This window comes from Bos taurus, chromosome 2 (assembly GCF_002263795.3).
Source record: "Bos taurus isolate L1 Dominette 01449 registration number 42190680 breed Hereford chromosome 2, ARS-UCD2.0, whole genome shotgun sequence".
Classification (NCBI taxonomy): Eukaryota; Metazoa; Chordata; class Mammalia; order Artiodactyla; family Bovidae; genus Bos; species Bos taurus.
The window spans coordinates 125,686,881-125,709,088 of record NC_037329.1 but is presented as its reverse complement, the minus strand read 5'-3'; the positions used below and the strand labels follow the sequence as shown (position 1 = coordinate 125,709,088).

Sequence of the window (22,208 nt, the reverse complement as noted above, 5' to 3'; positions counted from 1 at the left end):
AGGCTCCCAGCGCTGTGACCACTTCTCTAAGCAGTCATTTGGCTTCTCTGCATCTTATTGCTCCGGTTCAGCCATCCCTAGCAGAGGGCTGAGCGCAGGGAAAGCTCCATCTACACTGGCCACCTTATTCTGTTTCCTTTAGGTCACTCAACTTGGGGAGTTTCCAGAGAATCCTTCTACCAATATTTAGAGACAGAAGCATCCCCTAAACATCCACTGGGGCAGACAGGATCCTTTCCCAAAACTCAGAGGTAGCAAGGTCTGATAGACAGATCATGGGCCTTGGTTCAGATCCCAGCTCTGTCATATATATGTGTGACCTTGGTACATCAGGTAATCCCTGGGCCTTAGTTTCCTCGCCTGTAAATGGGGGTGCTAATCATGGAACCAGATTCAGGACTCGATTAAATGAAAAGATAACCGTAAACACATCTGGCATTCAGTTGACATTTAATAAATGAGTTATTATTATTACTACTGTTTCTCCCCAGCCTGACTGTGAACTCCTTCAGGACAGGGACAGATCTTGTTCAGGTCTGTGTTCCCAGGCTCCTGCCTAGCAAAGGGCCCTTCACAGAGCCAATACTTAGTCATTGTTTGCCAAGCATGGGCGTAATTCCCAGCTCCCAGACTCTTTCCCCTGGCTATTCTTTTTGTAAGTTAAGGGTCAACACTTGTTGATGGGAGAGGGGGGAATCCTTATTCCCTGTTCTTGTTTCTACCCAGAGTCACATCAGCTGCAGGAGTTTCTCAAAGGGGAACCCAGTGGGTAGGACAAGTCTTCACTGCACAGGTACATGTCAGGATGTTAAGTACCCCACTCCCTGTCCATTACATGCCAGCAGGACCCCCCCACCCCCCCATCACTGTGACTAACAGAACTGCCTCCAAACCTCTCCAAAAGCCCCTTGGGGGCAGAGTTGTCCCAAGTGAAATCCAAGGAGCTAGACTCTCAGGCCTCTGCCCACCCAGCCCTACCCCTGTCCCTTCTGGGGAGTTGCAGAGGATCCACTGTGGTCCTCTCCCTGACCTCAGTGGAGGAGGCCTGAGGTTCTGCTGAGGTGCCTGTGATGAACAGTAAATCTGCTGAAATCAAGTAAAGACTTAGTGAAACCACTGCATGCAGACTGAAAGCCACATCAGTAATGAAGGGGATATTTTGATTTCCAGTTACTTGATTCTATATCCATCTCTCAGTTCATCCTGAGCTCATATGAGGATGAGATTCAGGACTTTGGGGTGTCCTAGAACACACCTTGGGTGCCCTGTGATTAGCAGGCATTACGGCTATCTCTAACCTCCTCCTCCTTCCAGCAGCCAAAGCAGGCCCACTCACCTCCCACTGACCACCATCCCTCCCACAGGAAAAGATTTTCATGGCTCAACAATTCATATGGTCACTCTTCTTATTTACAAAATCAGTAAACACACACATGATTCAGAGAGGTGATGAGCCCTCAGCAACCCTCTCCTTCACCCTGGGCTTGGACCCCAGTCGTGTATTACAGCATCCACCCAGTGGGAAAGGGATCCGACAGAGACTTTCCCTGTTTTTGTAAATTACAGATATGAGAGAACTGAGTAGGTGAATTCTGGGGGTCCGGACCAGGGTGGGTTGACAGGTAGGAAACCAGGGACAGGAGCTAAGTGAGGGAGAGGATATACAATTTTATAAATAACTAGAAAAAATCTCAGCATTTCCTTTTTGGGGGGAAGGGGCACAGGCAGGAAAGCTAGAGGCATGTAGGGGCTTAAGTGGGAAGAGGAGAGAGAGAGCTTGGGGCCAGAGTGGGTGAGGGATGATCTCTGAGCCTCGATTTGCCCCATCTTTAAAATGAACAGGTTGCCCTAGATGAACCCAAAGCAACTTGCTTGCTCTGACATGCTAGGACTCTATAGGGTTCTAGGCCTGGGAACCTAGAAATAGGAACCTGGGAATAGGAAGGGCTTGGCGGGCACCCCCAGAGAGGTGGTTGATGCCCAATCAGGCTATGTGTCATCCCCAGGCTGGTACTGGGGTTCTGTGGAGGTGAAATAGTCCTCAAGGAAGGACTGCAGGTACTCGAAGGTGGGTCTCTCCTCTGGGTCCAGACGCCAGGTTTGTTCCATGACCTCGTACAGGGATGCTGGGCAGCCTGGGGGGCACGGCATGTGGTAGCCATGCTCCACTTGTTCCAACACTTCGCGGTTATTCATGCCTGGAAGGTAGGGCTCTGTCAGTCAGAGGGCCTAGCCCCTCCTGAAGAAGCAACTAGGAGGAAGCTCTTCCCATGCCCACCTTTCCACCTCCCCATCCCCCAGCAAACCTGGGTAGGGGACTCGGCCCTTGGTGATGAGTTCAGTGATCAGGATCCCAAAGGACCACACATCTGACTTGATAGTGAATCTGCAAAAGAGGGCAGCCTCAGGGGCTGTCCACTTGATGGGGAACTTGGTCCCTAGAGAGATTGAGGGAGAAGAGAAAGTTAATGAGGAAATCCCTGGGAATAGCTGGATTAGAGAATGGCATCTTTGGGAACGGGAACCCTAAGCACAGAGGTCTCTGGGCATAACAGGAAAGACCTGGTATCTAGCCAGAACTTGCTAAGAGTCTAGTATAGTGCTGGGCACTTTGCAAACATTGTAATAATTCTCATCATGATTATAGCTCACACCTGTATAGCCTCTACCATGTGCCAGGCACTGTTTTAAGCAATTTATATGCATTAACTCATTTTAACCTTCAGGAAAACCCTGTGAGTTTTATTACTATTTTTTTTTTTTTTACTATTATTATCCTTATTGTACAGAAGAAGAAAAGGTGGCACTAAGTAGTTAATAACTTGCCCAAATCATACAACTTCCAAGTGGCTAAGATTCAGACCCAGGCATTCTGGCTACAGCGTTTTTGCTATTACACTCTATGGTCTTTCACTTGAGATTTATAGAGGTGCCTGGCACATAGGAGGTGCTTGATAAATATCTATTGTCTGAGTATTTTCATTGGGATTGTTCACTGAGAATTCCATTATGAGAAAAGACAGCTCCCAGAGAGGTTAAGTGACTTGCCAAAGGCCACATGGCTGGTAAGTGGAGGAGCTGGGTTTGAACCCAGAGTTGCCTTTTATGTTATATCGGAGTAGGAGCTACCGTCTATGGGGTCACACAGAGTCGGACACGACTGAAGTGACTTAGCGTAGCGTAGCGCAGGAGTGTCCTGGATGGTCTGGGAGGAGGCGGGGCCCCATGGTAGCCCCTTGGTGCACTGGGGAGCTCTCAGAAGGAGGGGTGAGGCAGGCACCTTGCTGGGGGTTGTACTCGTCATCTTCGATGAGTCGGGCCAGCCCGAAGTCAGCGATCTTGCACACCAGCCGCTCCCCGACGAGGATGTTGGCTGCCCGGAGGTCACGGTGAATATAGTTCATGCGCTCCATGTAGGCCATGCCCTCAGCAACCTGGGGGCGAAGGTACAGAGAGATGAGGACACCGTATTTGTGTAAGCGATTATTTGAAAAATCCTGTTTCAGACTGGGGCCCAAAGAGAGGGGCAGGGTCCTGCCTCAGGTCGCACAGATGGTCCAGGCGTTGGGGCTGCAACTCCCAGGAGCAGGCTAGGTGCTGGAGGGCCCAGGGGTTTGTGGGAGATAATAGGACGGGCTCTGAGAGATAAAGGTGGCTGTCTCAGTTTACCTGTGCCGCCATGTCCACCAGATGGGGCAGCTTCAAAACATGACCCTCCGGGCCCTTGAGGAACTCCAGCAGGCTACCTGGGGAGAAGAACTCGGAAAATCAGCAGCAAGAAGGAGAGGGTGGGATGATTTGAGAGAATAGTATCCAAATATATGTATTACCATATATGCAAAAGAGATAACCAGTGCCAGTTTGATATGGGAAGCAGGGCACCCAAAGCTGGTGCTCTGTGACGACCTGAAGGGATACAGGTGGGGAGGGAGGCGGGAAGGACCTTCAGGGTGGAGGGGACACATGTATCCCTATGGTCGATTCATACTGATGCATGGCAAAAACCATCACAGTATTGTAAAGTAATTATCCTCCAATTAAAATAAGTTAATTAAAAACAAAAAAAGAAGAAAAGCAGCCGTTAAGACCCTACTCCCAGCCTTGGGCCTGCCTTCTCTCGCTTGGCCCCGCCCCCTGCTCCCAGTCCTTCTCACCCTAGATCCGTGTCCCCCCAACCCCCCACACACACCCACTCGGGATCCCGCCAAGTGCCTCAACTCCTCACGGATTTCGCCCAGACCCTATTCCCACCGACAACCCTACTCTGCCCACATGTCTTGGACCGCCCCACGAGGCTCCGCCCCCAGGCACAGACCCCGCCCCATCTAACTTGGCCCCACCCAAAGTTCCAGTGTTTTTTTTCTCATTCCGGGGCCCCTCACTCGAACTCTGCCCATCATTCCTCGTCCCTTCACAAATCGCCACCCCGGTTCCTCCCCGAGATACACCCACCTAAAACTGGGACTCCCCCTGAAAACCCCGCCTTCCCAGACCCCGCCTCCTGACCCCGCCCCTCACCGTGGCACATGAACTCGGTCACTATGTAGATGGGCTCCTCTGACACCACCGCGTACAGCTGCACCAGCTTGTCGTGCCGCAGCAGCTTCATGATCTGCGCCTCTGCCAGGAAGGCCTTCGGGGACATGGTGCCCGGCTTTAGCGTCTTCACCGCCACCTTGGTGCTGCCGTTCCACGTGCCTGTCGCGTGGAAAGGCTTGTCTGGATCAGCTTCCTGCCGCCCCCAGCCCTCGCCCTGGCCTCCACACACCCACCCCCACCCACACCCCTTCCTCCGCTCTCGGGACCTCCGTACCCAGCCACACATCCCCGAAGCAGCCGGTGCCCAGTCGGTGCTCCAGCGTGATGGAGCTGCGGCTGATTTCCCAGGCATCCTTGGCCAGGCCCAGCGTCTGCGGCTTCATGGTGGTGCAGGCCGCCGTGAGCAGATGGCACAGCCCATCGTTCACCTCTGAGCAGTGGGGCATTGGGAAGTTGAAGGTCAAAGGCTGGCCAGGATGGTCCACATATTCCTCATCCCCACCCCAGCCTCCAAGACCAGTTATAAGGCGCTAGGGCAGCTGAGGGTCACAGGCCAGGGCAGAAGGCACCCCAGCCCACTGAGTAGGTGAACACGTTGGTGGCCAGGGAAGGAGGTGGCACTGGAGGGAGAGATGATTCCTGTAAGGATTGACGGCCTTCCCATAGGAGGTGGCCTCCAGCTGGGCCTCCAAGGATAAGATGGGATTCTGACAGGTGGAAATGGACTTGGGAATTCCAGACAAAGGTGTGGACATGAAGCCTTCACCCTTCCACACAGCTATGCTTGGCCTAACCAACCAAAGCAAAAACCAGGGTTGGATGCTAACCTGCTCCTCCACCCTAGAGCCCATCCTCCAAGGCAGGTCCATTCAGTCTCTTACTCAGCTCAGACATTAGGGGGGGCGCTCTCCAGCCATGCAGAGCTTCACGCCTCAGTTTCCTCTGGAAACTTACAGAGCAGGATCCTGGGCCAGGCGTCCAGACACCTGGGTTCTAGTTCCGGTCCAGGCACAATTGCTTTGGGAGCCCCTTCCCTTCCCTGGGCACCTCAGTCTCAGCCAATTGGTTCAGGAATCTCAAACGCACGCCAGCCTGAAGGGCTGCCCTCACCAAGGTAGTGCTGCACCAGCTCCTGCACAGTGTCAAACTGGGCCCTCGTGGTGATGTAGTAGCCACCGGTGTCCAGTTTGCGGATCTTGTAATGCTTCACATGATCGCCTCTGGTCTGGTCCCAATCCCGGATGGACAGGGAGTAGGCGCCTGTGGGCAAGGGTCACCTTTGGGTCTGCTTTCCTCCTCACCAGCCCCAGTCTGGGAGCCTGGGGAAGCCCAAAAGGCTGGGGACTCTGAAGTTGGATGGCCACACCTCTTGAACCCAATCCCTGTCTTAGCTCAGTCCCTCCAACCTTGTCCCAGTCTTGGCCCTGACCCAAGCCCCACCCCACTGCTCCTGAAAGTGAAGTGAAAGTGAAAGTTGCTCAGTCTTGTCCGACTCTTTGCAACCCCATGGACTATACAGGAATTCTCCAGGCCAGAATATAGGAGTGGGTAGCCTTTCCCTTCTCCAGGGGATCTTCCCAACCCAGGGATCGAACCCAGGTCTCCCGCATTGCGGGCAGATTCTTTACGAGTTGAACCACAAGGGAAGCCCACTGCTCTTAGCCCCACCCAAATGGCTAGGCTGTCCCCATTGGGTGGGCGGTGGCAGAGCCCTCACCTTTGGTGGTCTCGCTCTCTCTAATGAGAAAGGCCCCGCGGGAGTTCCCTGGGGAGAGCAGCTGCCTCTCAGCGTCCTTCCTCCCGATCTTTCCGAAGTACCACCTGTTGGGAAAGGCCAGCAAGAGTCAGATACACCTGACTCAACCCCCAACTCAGCCTCCCGGGAAAAGTCACCTCACTAGCCAAGATTCGCTTTCCTCACCCATGAAAAGGGGATCACACACCCGATTTGCAGCCTGACAAGGAGGATCACAGAGCAGGGACATACAGCATGCCTGGCACACAGGAGGTGCCCAGTGAAGCTTAGGCTTCTCTTCACTCTCCGGGTTTCTCTCTTACTTATTTATTTGGCTGCAAGGGATCTTCCTTTCGCTGTGAGGGCTTCTCCCTAGTTGGGGCTCACAGAATCTAGAGGGCAGGCTCAGGAGTTGTGTGCATGGGCTTAGTTGCCCCCGTGGCATGTGGGATCTCAGCTCCAGGACCAGGGGTCGAATCCCTGTCCCCTGCATTGGAAGGTGGATTCTTACTCACTGGGCCACTAGGGAAATCACCTCTCTGAGTTTCTCTTGAATTAAAATTGCTAGACTTCATCAGGGGGTCACTACAGCTCCTTCCATAGGCTCATTTACAGATGAGGAACTTGAGGTTCAGAGAGGGGAACTGACCTTCCCACAAGGCTAGCTGATGAGCTCTATCTAAAACCTTTGCCTCCCACCCTACTTCTTTACCCACCAACCCACACAGTCACTCAGATTCCTCTCTCCACATACTCCTCAAACACTTTCCTCATTTGGCATCTAGAACAACACTCTTTTCTGCTACTCTTCTTTTTTTTTTACCCCCTTGGCCATAGAGCATGACTTGCAGGATCTTAGTTCCCTGCCCCAGGGATTGAACCCAGGCCAAGGCAGTGAAAGCGCCGAGTCCTAAGTACTGGACCACCAGGGAAGTCCCCTTTTCCCTCTTTTGGACTGCTCCTGCCTAGTTCTGACTGCTGCTTTCCCTCCACTCTCTAAAGCCTGGATGTTGTTCTAAGTCTCAACTTCAACTCAGATCTCAAGCATTCCTGCTGTCTCTTGGATATACTTCCTGGGACTGAGCTGTAGCCTTGAACCAATGGTGAGACTACAATGGGAGGAGAGCCAAAGTGACCACAGGTGCCACAGAAGACTCAGGTGTCATTTGATCACTAAATTGGCTTGTGATCACCTTGGGCTGAATTAAAAGGAGCACAGTTTTCAAATTAAAGGAGGTGGCGGTCTCAGTGAACTCTGGGACTGTCAAGCCACACATGGTTACTAGGCACAGTCTGGGGAACAAGGAAAGGCATTGGCAAGTAGTGCCCAGAAGGGCAGGCAGGGTGGGGAAAGGAGAAGCTGTGTAGACAGATCACATTCTCAAGTGTTTCCAATGCTCTGCCCCTCCTCACACCTTGACATTAGCTACTTCTTTAATCATTGACATAACAAGAACAGCACCTGTTCTGTGTCAGGCTCTGCTGTCTTACATGCGTGTATTTATTTCATTCTTATAACAATATTGTGAAATAAGTACTGTTATTAACCCCCACTAGACAGATGAGGAAATTGAAATGCCTAGTGGTTAAGCAACTTACCCAGCTACGCGGCTCTTAAGCTGTGCTGCCAGAATAGGAACCCAAGCTGTCTGCTCTCGGGCCTGCACTCTTAACCACGACAGCGCTCTTAACCACGATGCTGCCCGGAGCGCCTCTCAGAGCTGCACGACACTGCCTCTAAGATGTGGACCCCCAGACCTCTCACCTGCCTCATCACCTCCTCTCCTCCAAGAAGCCTCCTATCACCCTCTCCAGATGAAGGCCTCCTGCCATTTGAGCTCTGGAGCCCGTCCACTGGCCTCTGCTCAGGGACACCTCTCCCCCACCGACCAGCCCCATCTGCCTCCTCTCCATCCCACCAGCCCCTACATGTGGCCACACTTCTTCTTTCCCCAAAGGAAACCATTCTAAGTTCTATCTTACCACCAACGTTCTGCTGTATCTCTCACCTTCCTTCACTTGAAAAAGCCCTTCGCACTTGGGTCTCTGCTTCCTCACCTCCCACTCCCTCCCAGGCTCTGCTGTCTGGCCTCCACCCTCACTTCATGCGGAGGGATGTCTCACCAAGGTCAACCCTGTTGCCAAATCCAGTGGCAGCTTCTGACATTCCCTCTCTTGTTTCCTGAAACCTCCCCGCTGCCTTCTTGGTTGTTCTGACTCGGCCTGGCCTGGTCTGCCAACAGCTCCTTCTCCCTCATGCCCGGCTTTTTCCAGAGTTGGGTCCTAGGACCAGTCTCTTTCATTTTCTTCCTTCACACCTCTGTGCAGCTCTGATGATTCTTTCTCCTCTGAAGAGTCCTGAATTTCCACCCCAGCCCAGGTATGACCTCTGCAAAAGCCACAGCCAACAAACTAAGGAATCTCAGTGCTAATTAGAAAAGGATGCCCCTTTTCTGGGCTAATGCAGGCACATGCCTTAGCATGGGCTGGGCAGCTCTCATGCAAAGCACACCCAATCTAACTGCTGACCTAATTGTGGGTGTTCCTCTCCATGAATTCAACCTCACAAGCCCCTTCTCATGTATTTGTACCTGTTCCTGGGTTCCCCCACTTTAGCAAACAGCACCTACTTGGCTCCATAAGAAGCCTGTGGGTCACTTTGGATCCTTCTCACTTCTCACAGCCCAGCAGCAAATCAGTCACCAAGTCCTGGCGACTCCCACTCTGAGGTCTCTCCAATCTCTACTTTTCCTATATATGGATGTATATGTGAAGCTAGATTAAAAAGTGTTTGTGAACCTCAGTTTCCTCATCCTTAAAATGGGATAATAATAGTGTCCACAGAGAATTAAATGAATCAAGTATGTAAAGTACCCATCACAGTATCTCAATTTCATCAGGGTATTAAAAAATGATATTTCTCTGATTGCTTAACAGAATTAATTCTAAGTAATGTCTCCTTCTATGTGTTTAGCACTTCCCAGTGTTTTAAAAAGCTCATACACAGTTGTTATCGCTGAGAGAATATATATCTATATATAGCTTCCCTAGTGGTTCAGTTGGGAAAGAATCTGCCTGCAATGCAGGAGACCCGAGTTCAGTCCCTGGGTTGAAGGAAATGGCAACCCACTCCAGTACTCTTGCCTGGAGAATTCCATGGACAGAGGAGCCGGGCAGGCTACAGTCCAAGGGATCGCCAACAGCTGGACACGACTATGCGACTATGCGACTTTCACTTTCATAAATAAATAACGTTTAGCAAATGTAGCCAGACTAACTGGGTTCAAATACCAGCTCCACGTACTTACTAGCCATGTGAACTTGGGCAAGATATTTAATTTCTCTCTGCCTCAGTTTCCTCATTTGTAAACCAGTATAGTATTAGTTTCTGACTTTGTTAATACACAGAAAGCACTCTGAATAATGCTCAGAACATGGTACGTGCTGGATAATATTACCTACTATTAGTATCATCTCTCTTATCTTCTCGTATCCTCACAATGACCTTACTGGATTATAGATAAGGAGACAGGCTCAGAGTGTAGCTGCGACTTGCTCAAGAGTGGCCTTGAATCTGGACTCCAGAGCCCTGCCCTTAAGGCTGGCGTCCCCCCACCTTACTCACTCTTCAGCCTGGATGGAGTCCACGGGGGCCACGTAGTTGCTGGGAATGTAGCCAGTGTGTCCGGAGCTGAGGGACCGAGCCTCCCACCAGTCACCCTCGCTGGAGACACAGAACAGAGGGTTTCGTTGGCAACCTAGCCCCTGGGGCACCATGGGGCCAGGCAGGGTCACGTCAAAGATCAGGCGAACACTGGCCCTGCCAACCCCTCACCCGGAACACACCACCCCCAGGGCTTTTGCCTGTTTTGCCCCCAGCCACTGCAGCTGCCCTGGGAGCTTTTCCCCGCAGAAGGAGTATGTGTGGGGACATCTGGGCCTCCTGGCATTCTTTTCTGGCACCTCAGCTGGGCTGGGGTTTGGGCAGGCAGTGAACAGCTAACTAGGTCACTTCCCCATTAAAAACCCCTCCAATGGCTACATTTCCTTCTTGATAAAATCCAGACTCCTCAAGATGGCTTAAAAAGCCCTGCGGACTCTGTTCCCACCCAGTCCTCCAGGATCTGTTCCGCACTTCAGACTTTATGACCCTCCTAATCTGAACCACTTGGTGGTTTCCAGAAGTCATCATTTAGTTTCATTCTAACTCTCTTCCTTTTTTGTCACCTCTTCTTTCAATGTCTCTTTGTTTTTCTAGTCTCAGCTTAGAAATCTTCTCCTCCAGAAAGCCTGCCCTGATCACTGCTACCCTAGAGGCCGTGGTTGGTGTTCTTTCCGTGCCCATAGTTCCTCAGGCTTCCCCTACATAGTAGCAGTTACCCAGACATTGTTATTGTCATGTCTCCTTCTCCAGTTAGACTGGCATTTCCTGAGGACAAGGACCAGTAAGATTCCTCTCTGGGTCCTGAGCTGGGGAGGCCCGATCACTTACGTGTTGTTCAGGATGTGGAACTTCTCGCCCTTGGTGAAGGTGAGATCGTCCTCCGTTCGGGCCTCATAGTCATAAAGGGCGATGAACATGGTCACCCCAATCCCTGCAGAGTCAGGGTTACTCATCAGGGGGCCCCCGGAAGCTGCACCCCCGGAGTCCTGTTCCTCAGACAGGCACTCTGCCTCCCCACTGCGGCAGTGCCCTGGAGATCAAAGGTCTTTGGAATCCAGTGGATTTCTGATTTGGACCCCATGGATTCAGGACACACACCATCGAGCTCATCCCTCCTCCCTTGGGGGCTCCCTGCGAGTCCCTTCTGCTCTTCCTGACCAAGCAGACATCCCACTGGTAACTGTCTTCGGAGTCCTTTTGTCAGACGGGGAACAGAGCTCTGTCTGCCCCTCAGATGGAAGTTTCTGAGGGTAGGGCTGGACGGGTTCCCTCAGACTGTGCGCTAAAAGCAGGGCTGTGTCTCCCAAGTCATCCTGGAGGCTCCGAAGGACAAGGCCAAGCCTCTTCTCCCCTGAGGTCCTGTGAGGGTCCAGTCAGGGCTTGCCTCCAGCCCTCTGGACTCACCTGAGATGCCCCGGATGGTGCCCGCATCGAGGAAGGCGGGGCTGGCGGGCTGAGGGGAGAAGCTGTTGTAGTTGGGGATGTGGGAAAAGGAAGATGCAGGCCGGCTCTGAGTAGGGTCGGGGCCATAGCGGTCTGCAGCCCCATAGTTCCTGAAGTCCCCTTCTAGGCCACCATCCTCCTTGGCCCCTGGCTCCAACTTCTTGCAGAACACACAGCCCATGCCAGGTGCCCTGCTATAGAAGGGGTGCATGCTTCACTCAGGGGTCCATGTGAGACATGCCACCCTAGGCACACCTGCACGCCACTGACATACAGCATGCAGAGGCGTGCAGCTGCCTCACTCAGGCTTGGGGGGAGGAAGTCCTCCCTAAGTGAGGGACAAAGCGGGGCAGGGTCACCATTCTGTCCACCCCCGCAGCTGCTTTAGTGTTTCTGGAGAGTATATATCTCCTCCACAGGACTGGTTTTCTGTTTCGAGATGTTTCTGTGTTTATTTATATGTTTTTGCCTCCTATTGCTTCAGTGTGTTGGGTTTCTATGACCCCCCTCAGAGTGCTTGCATGTGTGTGTGTGTGTGTGTCTTTCATGTGTCTCTTAGTATTGGTGAGTTTGCTTGTGGGTGCATGTCTTTGTGTGTGTCTAGGCAGCTCTTTGTGAATGTCTGTGTCTGTGTGTGTGTGAGTGTGTGGACGTTCTTGTATGAAATGACTCTGTATGCTCATGTCTGTTGGAATGTGTCCATATGCATGCGTTTCTGTATCAGCATGTATGTGTGTGTCTCTGTGTTTGCAGGTGTGTGTGAGTGAGTGCATCTGTGTGTCATGACCATGCATGTAGCCCTGTGTGGGAGTATTTGTGCCTGCCTGCGTGTGTGTATCTGTGTGTGCAGGTCTGCGTCAGTCCGTGTGGGTATGTGCATGTCTGTGCAAGTGCGCATGTCTGTGTGTCGATGCATGTTTATGTGTGAGTGTGTGTGAGGGCTGTGTGCCTGCACCTGGAGAGTCCCTGCAGAGGGGGATCAAGGCCATTTCCTGTCGTGGGTCCAGCCTCTGGCCTTTCAAGCTGCCTCACTCTCGCTCCCCCATCTGTTACCTAGCAACAGGGCCCTTGTAGGAAGAAGGGGCTGTGAGGAATTGTGGGGCCCAGAAAGGCCACCGCCACCCCATTTCCTGACCCGGGGAGCCCTCAGCCCCCACTCACCCCTCAGGCCTCTACTCCTGCGTCAGTGGGGCTGTGGCATGGTCCTTGGGAGGGGCCGGAGACCTGAGGGCAGGACAGAGGACACGGAAGATGAAGTCCCTGCCAGGCTTCTGGCGGCCAGATGCCCACACCTGTCCTCTCCAGGGAAGCCAGGGGCCTGGGCTCTGCCCCGACAGGACTCCTCCTTCCTTTTCCTCCTGGCCTCCATGGCTCACTTAAAGACCTCACACAAGACCCACCACCCACACCAGCCCTCTCACACTCATCTCCATCTGACACATCAACACATGAGCAGCACACACGGCAGCACAGTCACCCGCGACACTCACAGCGCACCCCTGCGTGAGTGGGCTCAGCAGCACCAGCACACAGCAACACAACTAACGCACACCAGCCCAAGCTCCGGTACACGGCAGCGCGCACACGCGCACGTGCACACAGGTTGCCTGCTCAGGCTAACAGACTCGTACACTCACGTATGCACATCTCTGGGTTAGACCCAGGTCTCTAACAGGACTTCTGTCAGCCCTGTTCAGTTCCCCCTAGGCCTCTGGTCACTGTCTCCTAAAACCAAGCCCTCCCTCTGAGCTCTGCCTTGGCATCCCTCCTGGTCTGGGTAAACCCCAGCAACCCCAGGACTACATTGAATAGCCGGGGAAGGTGGACACATACCTCCAGAGCTTGTTCCACACCATGGAAAGGCCCAGGTCAGAAGTCAGGACCACCAGGTCCCTTGGGAAGCCCCCAAGGGAGCCAAGGCTTTCCCGGTAGCTGTGTCTTCTGAGTGACAGGGCAGGCAGGTCATTGAGCAAGGGCTCTCCACGCCCTGCCAGAAACTCTGCCATTGCAACACTCAGAGAGGAACTGCCGGGGAAAGGGCTCGACTTCCTCAGATGTGAGCTCTGCTGCTGCTGCTGCTAAGTCACTTCAGTTGTGTCTGACTCTGTGCGACCCCATAGACGGCAGCCCAGCAGGTTCCCCCGTCCCTGGGATTTTCCAGGCAGGAACACTGGAGTGGATTGCCATTTCCTTCTCCAATGCATGAAAGTGAAAAGTGAAAGTGAAGTAGCTCAGTCTTTGTCCGAATCTTAGTGACCCCATGGACTGCAGCCTACCAGGCTCCTCCGTCCATGGGATTTTCCAGGCAAGAGTACTGGAGTGGGATGCCATTGCCTTCTCCGGATATGAGCGATAGGGTGGGGCTAACCCTGTGTGCCTTCATTTCTCCCAGAGGACCCTCAGGACAGGTGTCCCGCCTTGCCTTTCTCGACTCCCGAGTTCCGTTCCCTTTATAGATACCCTCCTTCTTCTCTCTGTGGGTCCTGCCCCACCTGTCCAGCCAGCACCACTCACCTCTTCCAGGAAGCCTTCCTGGATCCACTGGATCTAGCTGCTTGGCTGATGGCTCTGTCACATCAGTGCCTTGTGATCCCCACTTTAGACCCACCAGCCTGTCTCATGCTCCGCTGCAACCATTCTCCCGTGTATGTGTAGGGGGTGACACCCATGTGGTGAACTATGAGGCGGGCTGTGGTTTGAGCTCCAAAATAGCCCCTGTTCACCAAGCCATTGAGGAGGTCTTCACCTCAGGACCTCAGGACCCCTCCCCTGGGGTGAAGCCACTGTCTGAAGGGCTCCAAGGTGCTACAGGGCTGGTTAGGCTCAGGGAGAGAATAGACGCAGAGGTGGAGGAGGGGCATCTCGAGCCAAGGGAGGGGATTTCAGGCACTCAGGGGACAGATGGGGGTAAGAGGAAAACACAACCTACAGGGTGAGAATGGAGGTCTTCTCACAGGAAGACACACACACATCTCAGATGGCACAGAGCCCTCCCAACACATTCTCAGACACCCCCGCCACCTCAGCTACACAACAGTGCCTCACATGGACTCTCTGAGCTCCTCTGTACAGATTCACAGACACAGACATCTATGAACAGACACACACCTTCAGCCTTCACCCATCTACACACACACACACACACACACACACACAGAGCCTCTCCCATTATAGCCTTCCTCTGTGTCAGCCACTGCATTAAACACCTTATTCATATTACCTCATTTTATCCTCACGACAACTCTACGAGGTTAAGAATTATTATTAATGCAAAGGCATCCGAGGCACAGAGTGGTTTAGAAACTTGCCCAAGGCCGCACAGATGAGGTATCCTGGCCCTTGGTTCCAGGATCTGAACCACTTCTCTCCACTGCCTGGTCACAGACACAGAGGATTCCAGCCATTCCTTCAAGCACACACAGGTGTACTGAGCCTCCACTGGGAAACCCAGAGATATATGTAGTCCTCCCCTCCCCCAGTCACAGACCCACACAGAGCTCCTCTCTATAAGAGTTTCAAACTTATACGATCTCTTGAGTTCCCATTAGACATGATGCCGCCACTTCCAACAATACACAGGTACATGTTACCCCCATCTTTAAAAGTCAGCCTAAGGGGATCCCGGAATTCTGCAAGCCTGGAATGGGGAGGGGGTCCAGAGACCCTCCAAGAAAGAGGCAGAGGGAGAGCTCTGGCAAGGCTGACCGTGTGGGCAGAGGGGGCAGGGGTGATGCTGTGCTGGTATACTGACTCTTAAACAGGGGAATAAAAAGGCCCAGATTTGTAGCATTTGCTGATTTCCATGGTGTAAATATTCCCACCATGGCCGATTTCAAGTTACTGAAGTGACTTGCTGAACGCTGGGCTGGAAAGAGATTTGCAGAATCAGCTCCCCAGGGCCGGTACTAGGTAGCTGGCTCCAGCACAGCACTGCCGGAAAGAAACAAAGAGACAAATAGAGACTGAAATGAGAGACAGAGAGACGGACGGACAGAGACTGAGAAAGAGAGGGTGGAGACAGAGAGAACTAAAGAGACAAAGACAGAAAAAAGAGAAAGGGAACGCAAAGGGTCCTCTCTGCTCAGCATCTGCATGAAAACAGCCCCCAGGAATCTTTGTCCTCGGCTAGCTGTCATCTCAGCTACAAGCCACCAATGCCTAGGAGCATAATTTGACTTCCTAGAAGTCTGGGGAAGCGGGTGGGAAGGCAAATAGCTATTAGTTTTAAAACGTTAAAGTATTAAACACCTACTCTGTGCCTGGGGCTTCCCTGGTGGCTCAGACAGTAAAGAATCCACCTGCAATTCGGGAGACCTGGGTTCCATCCCTGGGTTGGGAAGATTCCCCTGGAGAAGGGAATGGCCACCCACTACAGTATTCTGGCCTGGACAATTCCATGGACAGAGGAGCCTGGCAGGCTACAGTCCATGGGACTGTAAAGAGTTGGACATGACTGAGTGACTTTCACTTCACTTCACTTCACTCTGTGCCTGGCACAGTGTCAAACAAGTCCCATGACTGATTTCATTTAGTGACCCTGTGAGGTAGGTTTTATTATTACCCCTATTTTACAGATAATGAAACCGAGTCACAAAAGTGTTAAATAACTTCCCAAAGACTACCTACACAGCGAATAAGGGGAAGCTAAAACACAACCCCAATCAATATGGCTCCAAAGTCCATCATAAGCACTGCTGTATTTTGAAGTCCCCGTGAAAGCAATACAGTTATGTACCCTCACGAGCCCCCACAGAGTGCCAAGCCCTGTGCTACACACCCTGAATCCTCATTATAGCCCAGTGAAGGGGAAGTGACCTGCCCAGGGTCTCTCAGCAACCACTGATTTTCAATAGCCCTTAGAATCTGAATCCAAGTCTCTTTTCTCCCTTTGCCTGCTTACAAAGGGAGTGGCTCAGAGACCCGCCACAAGCATTCTGGTCACTGCAGGGACTTGAATCTGTTAATAAACAGGTCTCTTGAACATCTGGTTGACAGGAGTTGGCTTCTAAAGTCTGATCTGGGTCAAGATCAGGTTGTAGATGTCAGAACTGAGGTCCAATCCTGGACCATGGTGTTCCCACCTTCAGCATGTCTCCCTCTGTGTGGCCCTCCCAAGTTTGGGGGCCTTAATTGGATGACATCAGCCTTCTGAGCATCTGTTTTTGCATCTGTATCTTCTGTGCAGTTATTGGGAAGGCTCTTGGCCAGTGTGGTTAAGGGAGGCTGAGAACCACAAACAGCAAAGCTAGAAGGGCCCTCAGGGAAGATTTATCAGTCTACCTCTCTCGTGTGGAGAGGGGAAGTGAGTTGCTGGAGGTCAAACAGCCAGACCTGGGATTCAAAGCCAGGACTATTAATTCAAGTACAGAGTTCTGTTCCCAGCTATGCTCTCCAAAGCCTGAGCAGGGGGGTCACGCTCTCCTTGATTGGTGAATGTCATATTTCCTACCCAGTCCCCAGACAACTGATCATACCACCCCTGCCATATATATGGCAGCTGGCCATAAAGCGGAGAACCTGCCCCCCTCCCACGCCTCCTCCTGGACATAGGAGCCCCAGATGCACCCATCCTTTCTTTGGTCTATACTTGCCAACACTACATCAGGGCTTTGATGTAGACACAGGATGTCCTGTTCCCCCCTGACTTCTGCCAAGTATCTGTAGGATCTGGAGACTGGTTTGAGCTCAAATTCTACCCGACTTGAGACATTGGGCAGGTTGCTTCACTTCTCGCTGAGCTGCAGTTTCTTCGCCTAGAAAATAGGAATCAGATCTCTGCCTCCTGGGGTTGCTCCTGAGCCTCAATTGCGGTCAAGCCCCTGAAAGCACCGGGCGCACTGTAGTTGCTCGGCGAACTTTCACTTCTGGTCCCTCCCCTTGAGGAAGCCCCCTCCAGGGCCAAGGGAGGAGAAGTGACAAGGCAGAGAAGAAAGAGAAGTGCTCAGGGTGAGGTGGGAGGGCTGAGCCGGCCCAGCCGCCTGGGGGATTTCACCAAAAGGGAACTGGGACTGAACAGGGGCAGGAAACCACCATCCAGCAAGAGTTCCGGCTTCTCCTCAGGGCTTCAGGCTGGCCCAGTGGGCAGGCCCAAGTCTCAGGCTCACCGCACCCCATCCTCACCAAGGCCTGGCCCTCTGATGAAGGCTTCCATTCCTCACTGAGACCTTCCACCCCTCCCTGGCTCCAGTGCCCTTCCTGAGCCTCCATCTCCCTCATTGAGGCCTTCATCTCTCATAGAACCTCCAACCACCTCACATCACTCAGGCCTTATCACCCCCACCCCTAACACCCAGGGGCTAAGAAGACACAGCCGGCTCTGATTCTATCACTTTGGTAAGGCCAGTGTGTGGGGGTGAGGGAAGGGCCACACTGGCTTTCCCCTCCACAGGGTCCTCACTGTGTCAGCTGAATTTTCTCCACTTCTTGTGGGTAAAAGTGTTTTCTCATCGGTTGCTGAAAACCTACCCACTAGCCTCTAAAATAGAGATCTTGAGGGACTTGAGATTCTCGGGGGATGGAAAGCCATGAGTTGGTCCAGGGGGAACTGAGGGAGTAGGAGTCTGAATTTCATAGCACGCTCAGACAGGCAGTCCCCTTCCCCAGGTCTGGTCAGAGGCCAGCCTGGTTGACTCTGTGCAGGAAGGGCTCTGGGTCCTCTTTCCCCAGCCCTGAGGTCCCCCTACCCATCCTGCCAAGGTCTGGCCACTTCCTTTGCCACAGCCCCAGGTGGCTGCAGAGAACACCCAAACACCCACACACATGCTCACACGCTCAAGCTCATTCACTCAAAGCCCAAACCATACTCAAAAACACTCTCCACCCTCACTCACAGCTTCACACCCACTGGAAAGCAAGAACCAGCCACACAGCCCAGGAAACCCATATGTTCTTTCACCACTGCCCCCCTGGCTCCCCTCTCCTCTCCAGAGGGCAACGGAATTTGATAGGGATAAGGAGGGAATGTAGGCTTCAGTTCTGTCTACATCCTTCACCACATCAGGGACAGGATGCCCAGCTTCTGGGTCCCTACTGCTGACCTGTCAGTTATTCACTCCCGAACCTCCATCTTCCCATCTGAGAAGTGGGAACAGAGCCTCACTCTCCCACCACCACACTCACAAACGGAAGGATATTAAAAGACTCAGGGATCACTGGTTTCAATAAAATGAAGTTTCAGGACTTCCCTGGCAGTCCAGAGGTTTAGACTCCACGCTTCCAATGCAGGAGGCATGGGTTCGATCCTTGGTTGGGGAACTAAGATCCCACGTGCCGCGCAGCATGACCAAACATTTTTTTTTTTAATAAAACAATTTAAAAAAAGAAAATGAAGTTTCAATAAAATGCATATTCTTGAACTTTGCATTATTTGGAATTGAGAAGAGCAAAACTTGCTGACAAACCAGTGTTTATACCATAAACACACACAAAATCACCAAAAAAATAAAAATAAATAAGGGGGAGGGTCAAGGACAGTCTCAAATCGGCTGACTTTCCCAGTACGGGGCCTCAAGAGACCCACAAATATTTATTTTATAAGAAGTCACCTGTGTTTTGGTCCCTGGAGGCCCTGTCAGGCTTTGTGGTCCAACTCTATACTTATGAGAAACTGAAGAGGCTAGCCCCCAGGACACCGGGTCGGGTGGGGAGTGGGGGTGGGGGAAACTGCTTAGTGCACCCGAGTCCCACGACTGGGGATAAGCTGGGGGATGGAAGCTGGGTAGGGGCAGGGATAATTTCCTACATAATGCAAATGAGGAAGTTAAGGCCCAGAGAGGCCCCATAATTTGCCTAAAGTCACACAGCAATCAAGGTTCCAGTCTGGCTAAGACCTGGAGATTGCAGATCCCCCACCTTCCCAATCCCTGAACACTTGCACATCCTCGCCTTACTCCTCTGCCCCGCAGCTCGCCCCGAACTAAGGACTCAAAATGGGGGCGGGGGAGGAGACCACAGAGGGTAGCGCGGGCGTTGAGCCCCGAGGCAGCCCAGCGCTGGGCTCGGTCCCTCCGCCCTCTCGTTACCATGGAGACAGCCCCTCCCGGCAATCGCGGTCAAAGGCAGGATTTCCGTCGGGGCGGCCAGCAATTCCCGGATCCCGAGGAACGTGGACCGAGATCGCCGCTGCGGGCGGGGAGGGGGCACCCAGAGAGGCCCATCCCTGCCGAGGGCGGGGACTTCCCCAGGAAACCAGGACCCACGCCTCCTGAGCGTTGCAGGACTCCCCTCGCCAGCCGGAACCCGCCCACCTGTGCGAGGCTGGAGCGTCTAGGGGGGCGCTTGTGACAGCCTCCCCTCCCCTCCCGGCCGCTGGCCTCACCCCACCTCCGACTTCTGCCGATTCCGGATAGAGGGACTTCCTGGACCCTCGGGATTGCGACCCACATTCCGCGTCCTCCAGAAACGGTTTTCCTTGACTCCTTTCTGGCAGACCCCCTCCCCACCCACCTAAAAGTCGTTCCTCTCTTCCAGAGCCTTCAGCTTCTCCCCAGATTCTCACTTTCAAGGTCCCTTTTAGTTTCTCAACCCAGACCCTTTTGGGGATCCCCTCAGTTTCCCTCTTCCGACTCAGCCCCTTCCCAGCTTCGTCTTTGCAGGTTCCCACCAGATCCTTTTAGTCTACTTTCCCCGCCTTCCCTCAGCCCTCTCCCCAAATTGTATCAGTTTTTCACTTTCCAGGGTTCCTCCGTTTTCCTTCTTATGTCCTTTTCGGGGTGAGGACCCTTTGGCCTTCAACTCCCTCAGCTCTCCTCCCCAAGTTTAGGGGTTCCTCTCCGCACCCCACGTCCCCCTTTCTTCCCAGCCACGAAGGGACTGGGGGCGGGGCACCGCCGGCCCTTCCAGCTCCCCCGACGGCTCCTACCTGGTCCCAGGCGAGACCGCTTCTGACTGACCCCGGGGCTAGCCGGCCGGGGCTCCCAGCAGCCACGAGTGCCGACAGGGGTGGGGGCGAGCAAACGGGGGTGCTGCTCGCCTCTGACCGCGGCCCCCTCTGGTTAGGGAGGAGGAAGCCGCCTCGGACTTCTCGGACTTCTCTTATTGCAGCCGCGGCAGCGCGCGCGGTGGCGGTGGCGACGGGGAGAATTTGCAGTCACGCCCCAGCCCCAAGCCAGCTGCCCGGCGGCAGCGGGGAGGGGCCCTCACATCCCAGGCCCTCCCGCCCCCGCTTCCCACCTCCCCTGAGTTACCGCTGCTCAGCTTTCCCAGGCCTCCCCCGGACCCCCGACCCCACCCCGGCTCCTCTCCCCAGACCTGAACCCTTAGCACAGACTTCCCGGAGACCCCCTTCAAAGGGGCAGGTTCCTCACACCCAGAAGCACCTGCTCATTTAGAATTATTGCATTTGAGGTTAAGAGGGGGCATTTCTCCACCACTGCTCTGCTCTCTGGCCTTTGCAACTGAGAAAACTCGAGGACCACACCAGGACAGGCCTTAACCCAAGTTCTCACAGCCAGTTGACCCAAGGCTGCTGTTATTAGAGCCACTTGGTCTTCAGTCACCATGCTCTGCCATCCTTGGAGACTGGGCACTGGAGAGGTTCTAGGACAGCAAGGAGCAGCAGAAGACCCTTCTTTGCTTTTCAAAGGAATCAGTCATCCCGCTACACTGAGCAAACAAGAAGGTGTCAGCCTCCCTCGACCCCCCAACTTTTAGAAAAACTAAGTATAGCAATTTCTATCACAATAGTTCTAGCCTTTCCAACTAGTAGGGTTCGATGCCCCTCCCCTCAACCTGGGGTTCAGCCTTCAACCAGGACCACAACAATCTCTCTTGTCAGAAGAGGATGAGATGTGTGTGGGAGGGCTGTTTGGTGCAGTATGTGTGTTGGGATATGGTGGGGAGGCCGGGAGGGGGCGTAAGCACAGATGTGTGAGTGTGTGGTTGTAGGCAATGAACACGATGACTGCAATTTTGGAATCAACAACAGGGACGCATTATGTAGGCATGTGTGTTTCTGTGTGTGAGCAGGGATGGCTGTGAATGCCTGTGCACATGCCTGTGTTCAGGTGTGTCTCAATATGATTGCGGGGCAGCAGAGAACAGAAGGGTACAGGTAAGAATGCCTTTCTTATTGGAGGAAGAGTGGGGAAGAAGGCACAGGGGAGGAGCTAGAGTTGCAGGGACTTGTGGAGGGTGGCTTCACCTTGGCTGGACACTATCACCTCCTGGACACCATCAAGTACTTCCTGCCTGACCATTGTCCCACCTGTTCAGTTAACAAACAGATATTTATCATTGCTGGTCAGGTGTCAGGCTTAGGGACCATAGACATGAAGGCACTGGTCCCTTCCCCTGGGGACCCCCCCCCCCCCCGCCCCGCCAATCTATCAGGCTCTGTCATCCTTCAAGGTCTGGCTTCTCATCTCCAGCAGAACACTCAGCATCATTTGCTTGGTGACCACTGGTTCCTGGGGTGTGGGGTGTGGGATATGTTTTTCTCAAGGGCAAGGACTGTGTCTGGCTCTTGGCAAGGCCCCTGGAGTCCGGGCAAGGTTTGGCACAGAGAGGCAGGTTCTCTGAGTACAGGAGTGCATGAGTCAATCAAGAAGCAAAGGAACTAGCAGGCAAACAAATGAAAGTCCAGTGAAAAAAATAAATGAATGTAAGAATTAAAGAACAAATGAAAATATCGAAGAATCAATGACTGACTATCCAAATGAATGGAAGAACAGAACTATTGCTTTTAATATACAGATCAGACCACATAAGTTCCTTGCTTAAAACACTAATGGCAAAAAATCAAACAAACTAAAAAACCCAACTCAAATGGCTTACTTCCCATTCTGCTCAGAATAAAAAAAATACAATTCAATAATAGCGAAAAATAAC

The 22,208-nt window shown here is 53.0% G+C and overlaps 1 protein-coding gene across 9 annotated transcripts; it reads right to left on the bottom strand.

Moving 5' to 3' along the window:
- Positions 1 to 433: 433 nt before the first annotated feature.
- Positions 434 to 20,421, bottom strand: FGR (FGR proto-oncogene, Src family tyrosine kinase). Of its 9 annotated transcripts, NM_001098991.1 has the most exons (14): positions 20,242 to 20,251; positions 16,973 to 17,134; positions 12,543 to 12,605; positions 11,343 to 11,572; positions 10,767 to 10,869; positions 9,900 to 9,998; positions 6,257 to 6,360; positions 5,650 to 5,799; positions 4,814 to 4,969; positions 4,519 to 4,698; positions 3,670 to 3,746; positions 3,281 to 3,434; positions 2,307 to 2,438; positions 1,649 to 2,198 (listed from the first exon to the last, which is right to left on the bottom strand). In NM_001098991.1, the coding sequence occupies exons 4-14, from the start codon at positions 11,560 to 11,562 to the stop codon at positions 1,990 to 1,992; spliced, it is 1,584 nt and encodes a 527-aa protein (NP_001092461.1). In that variant the 5' UTR covers positions 11,563 to 11,572; positions 12,543 to 12,605; positions 16,973 to 17,134; positions 20,242 to 20,251; the 3' UTR covers positions 1,649 to 1,989. The 9 variants fall into 9 exon arrangements, with proteins under 9 accessions (XP_005203207.1, XP_005203212.1, XP_059730389.1 ...); XM_005203150.5 differs by lacking the exon at positions 16,973 to 17,134 and having other exon boundaries at positions 434 to 2,198; positions 11,343 to 11,575; positions 20,242 to 20,421; XM_005203155.5 differs by lacking the exon at positions 16,973 to 17,134 and having other exon boundaries at positions 434 to 2,198; positions 20,242 to 20,421.
- Positions 20,422 to 22,208: the final 1,787 nt, after the last annotated feature.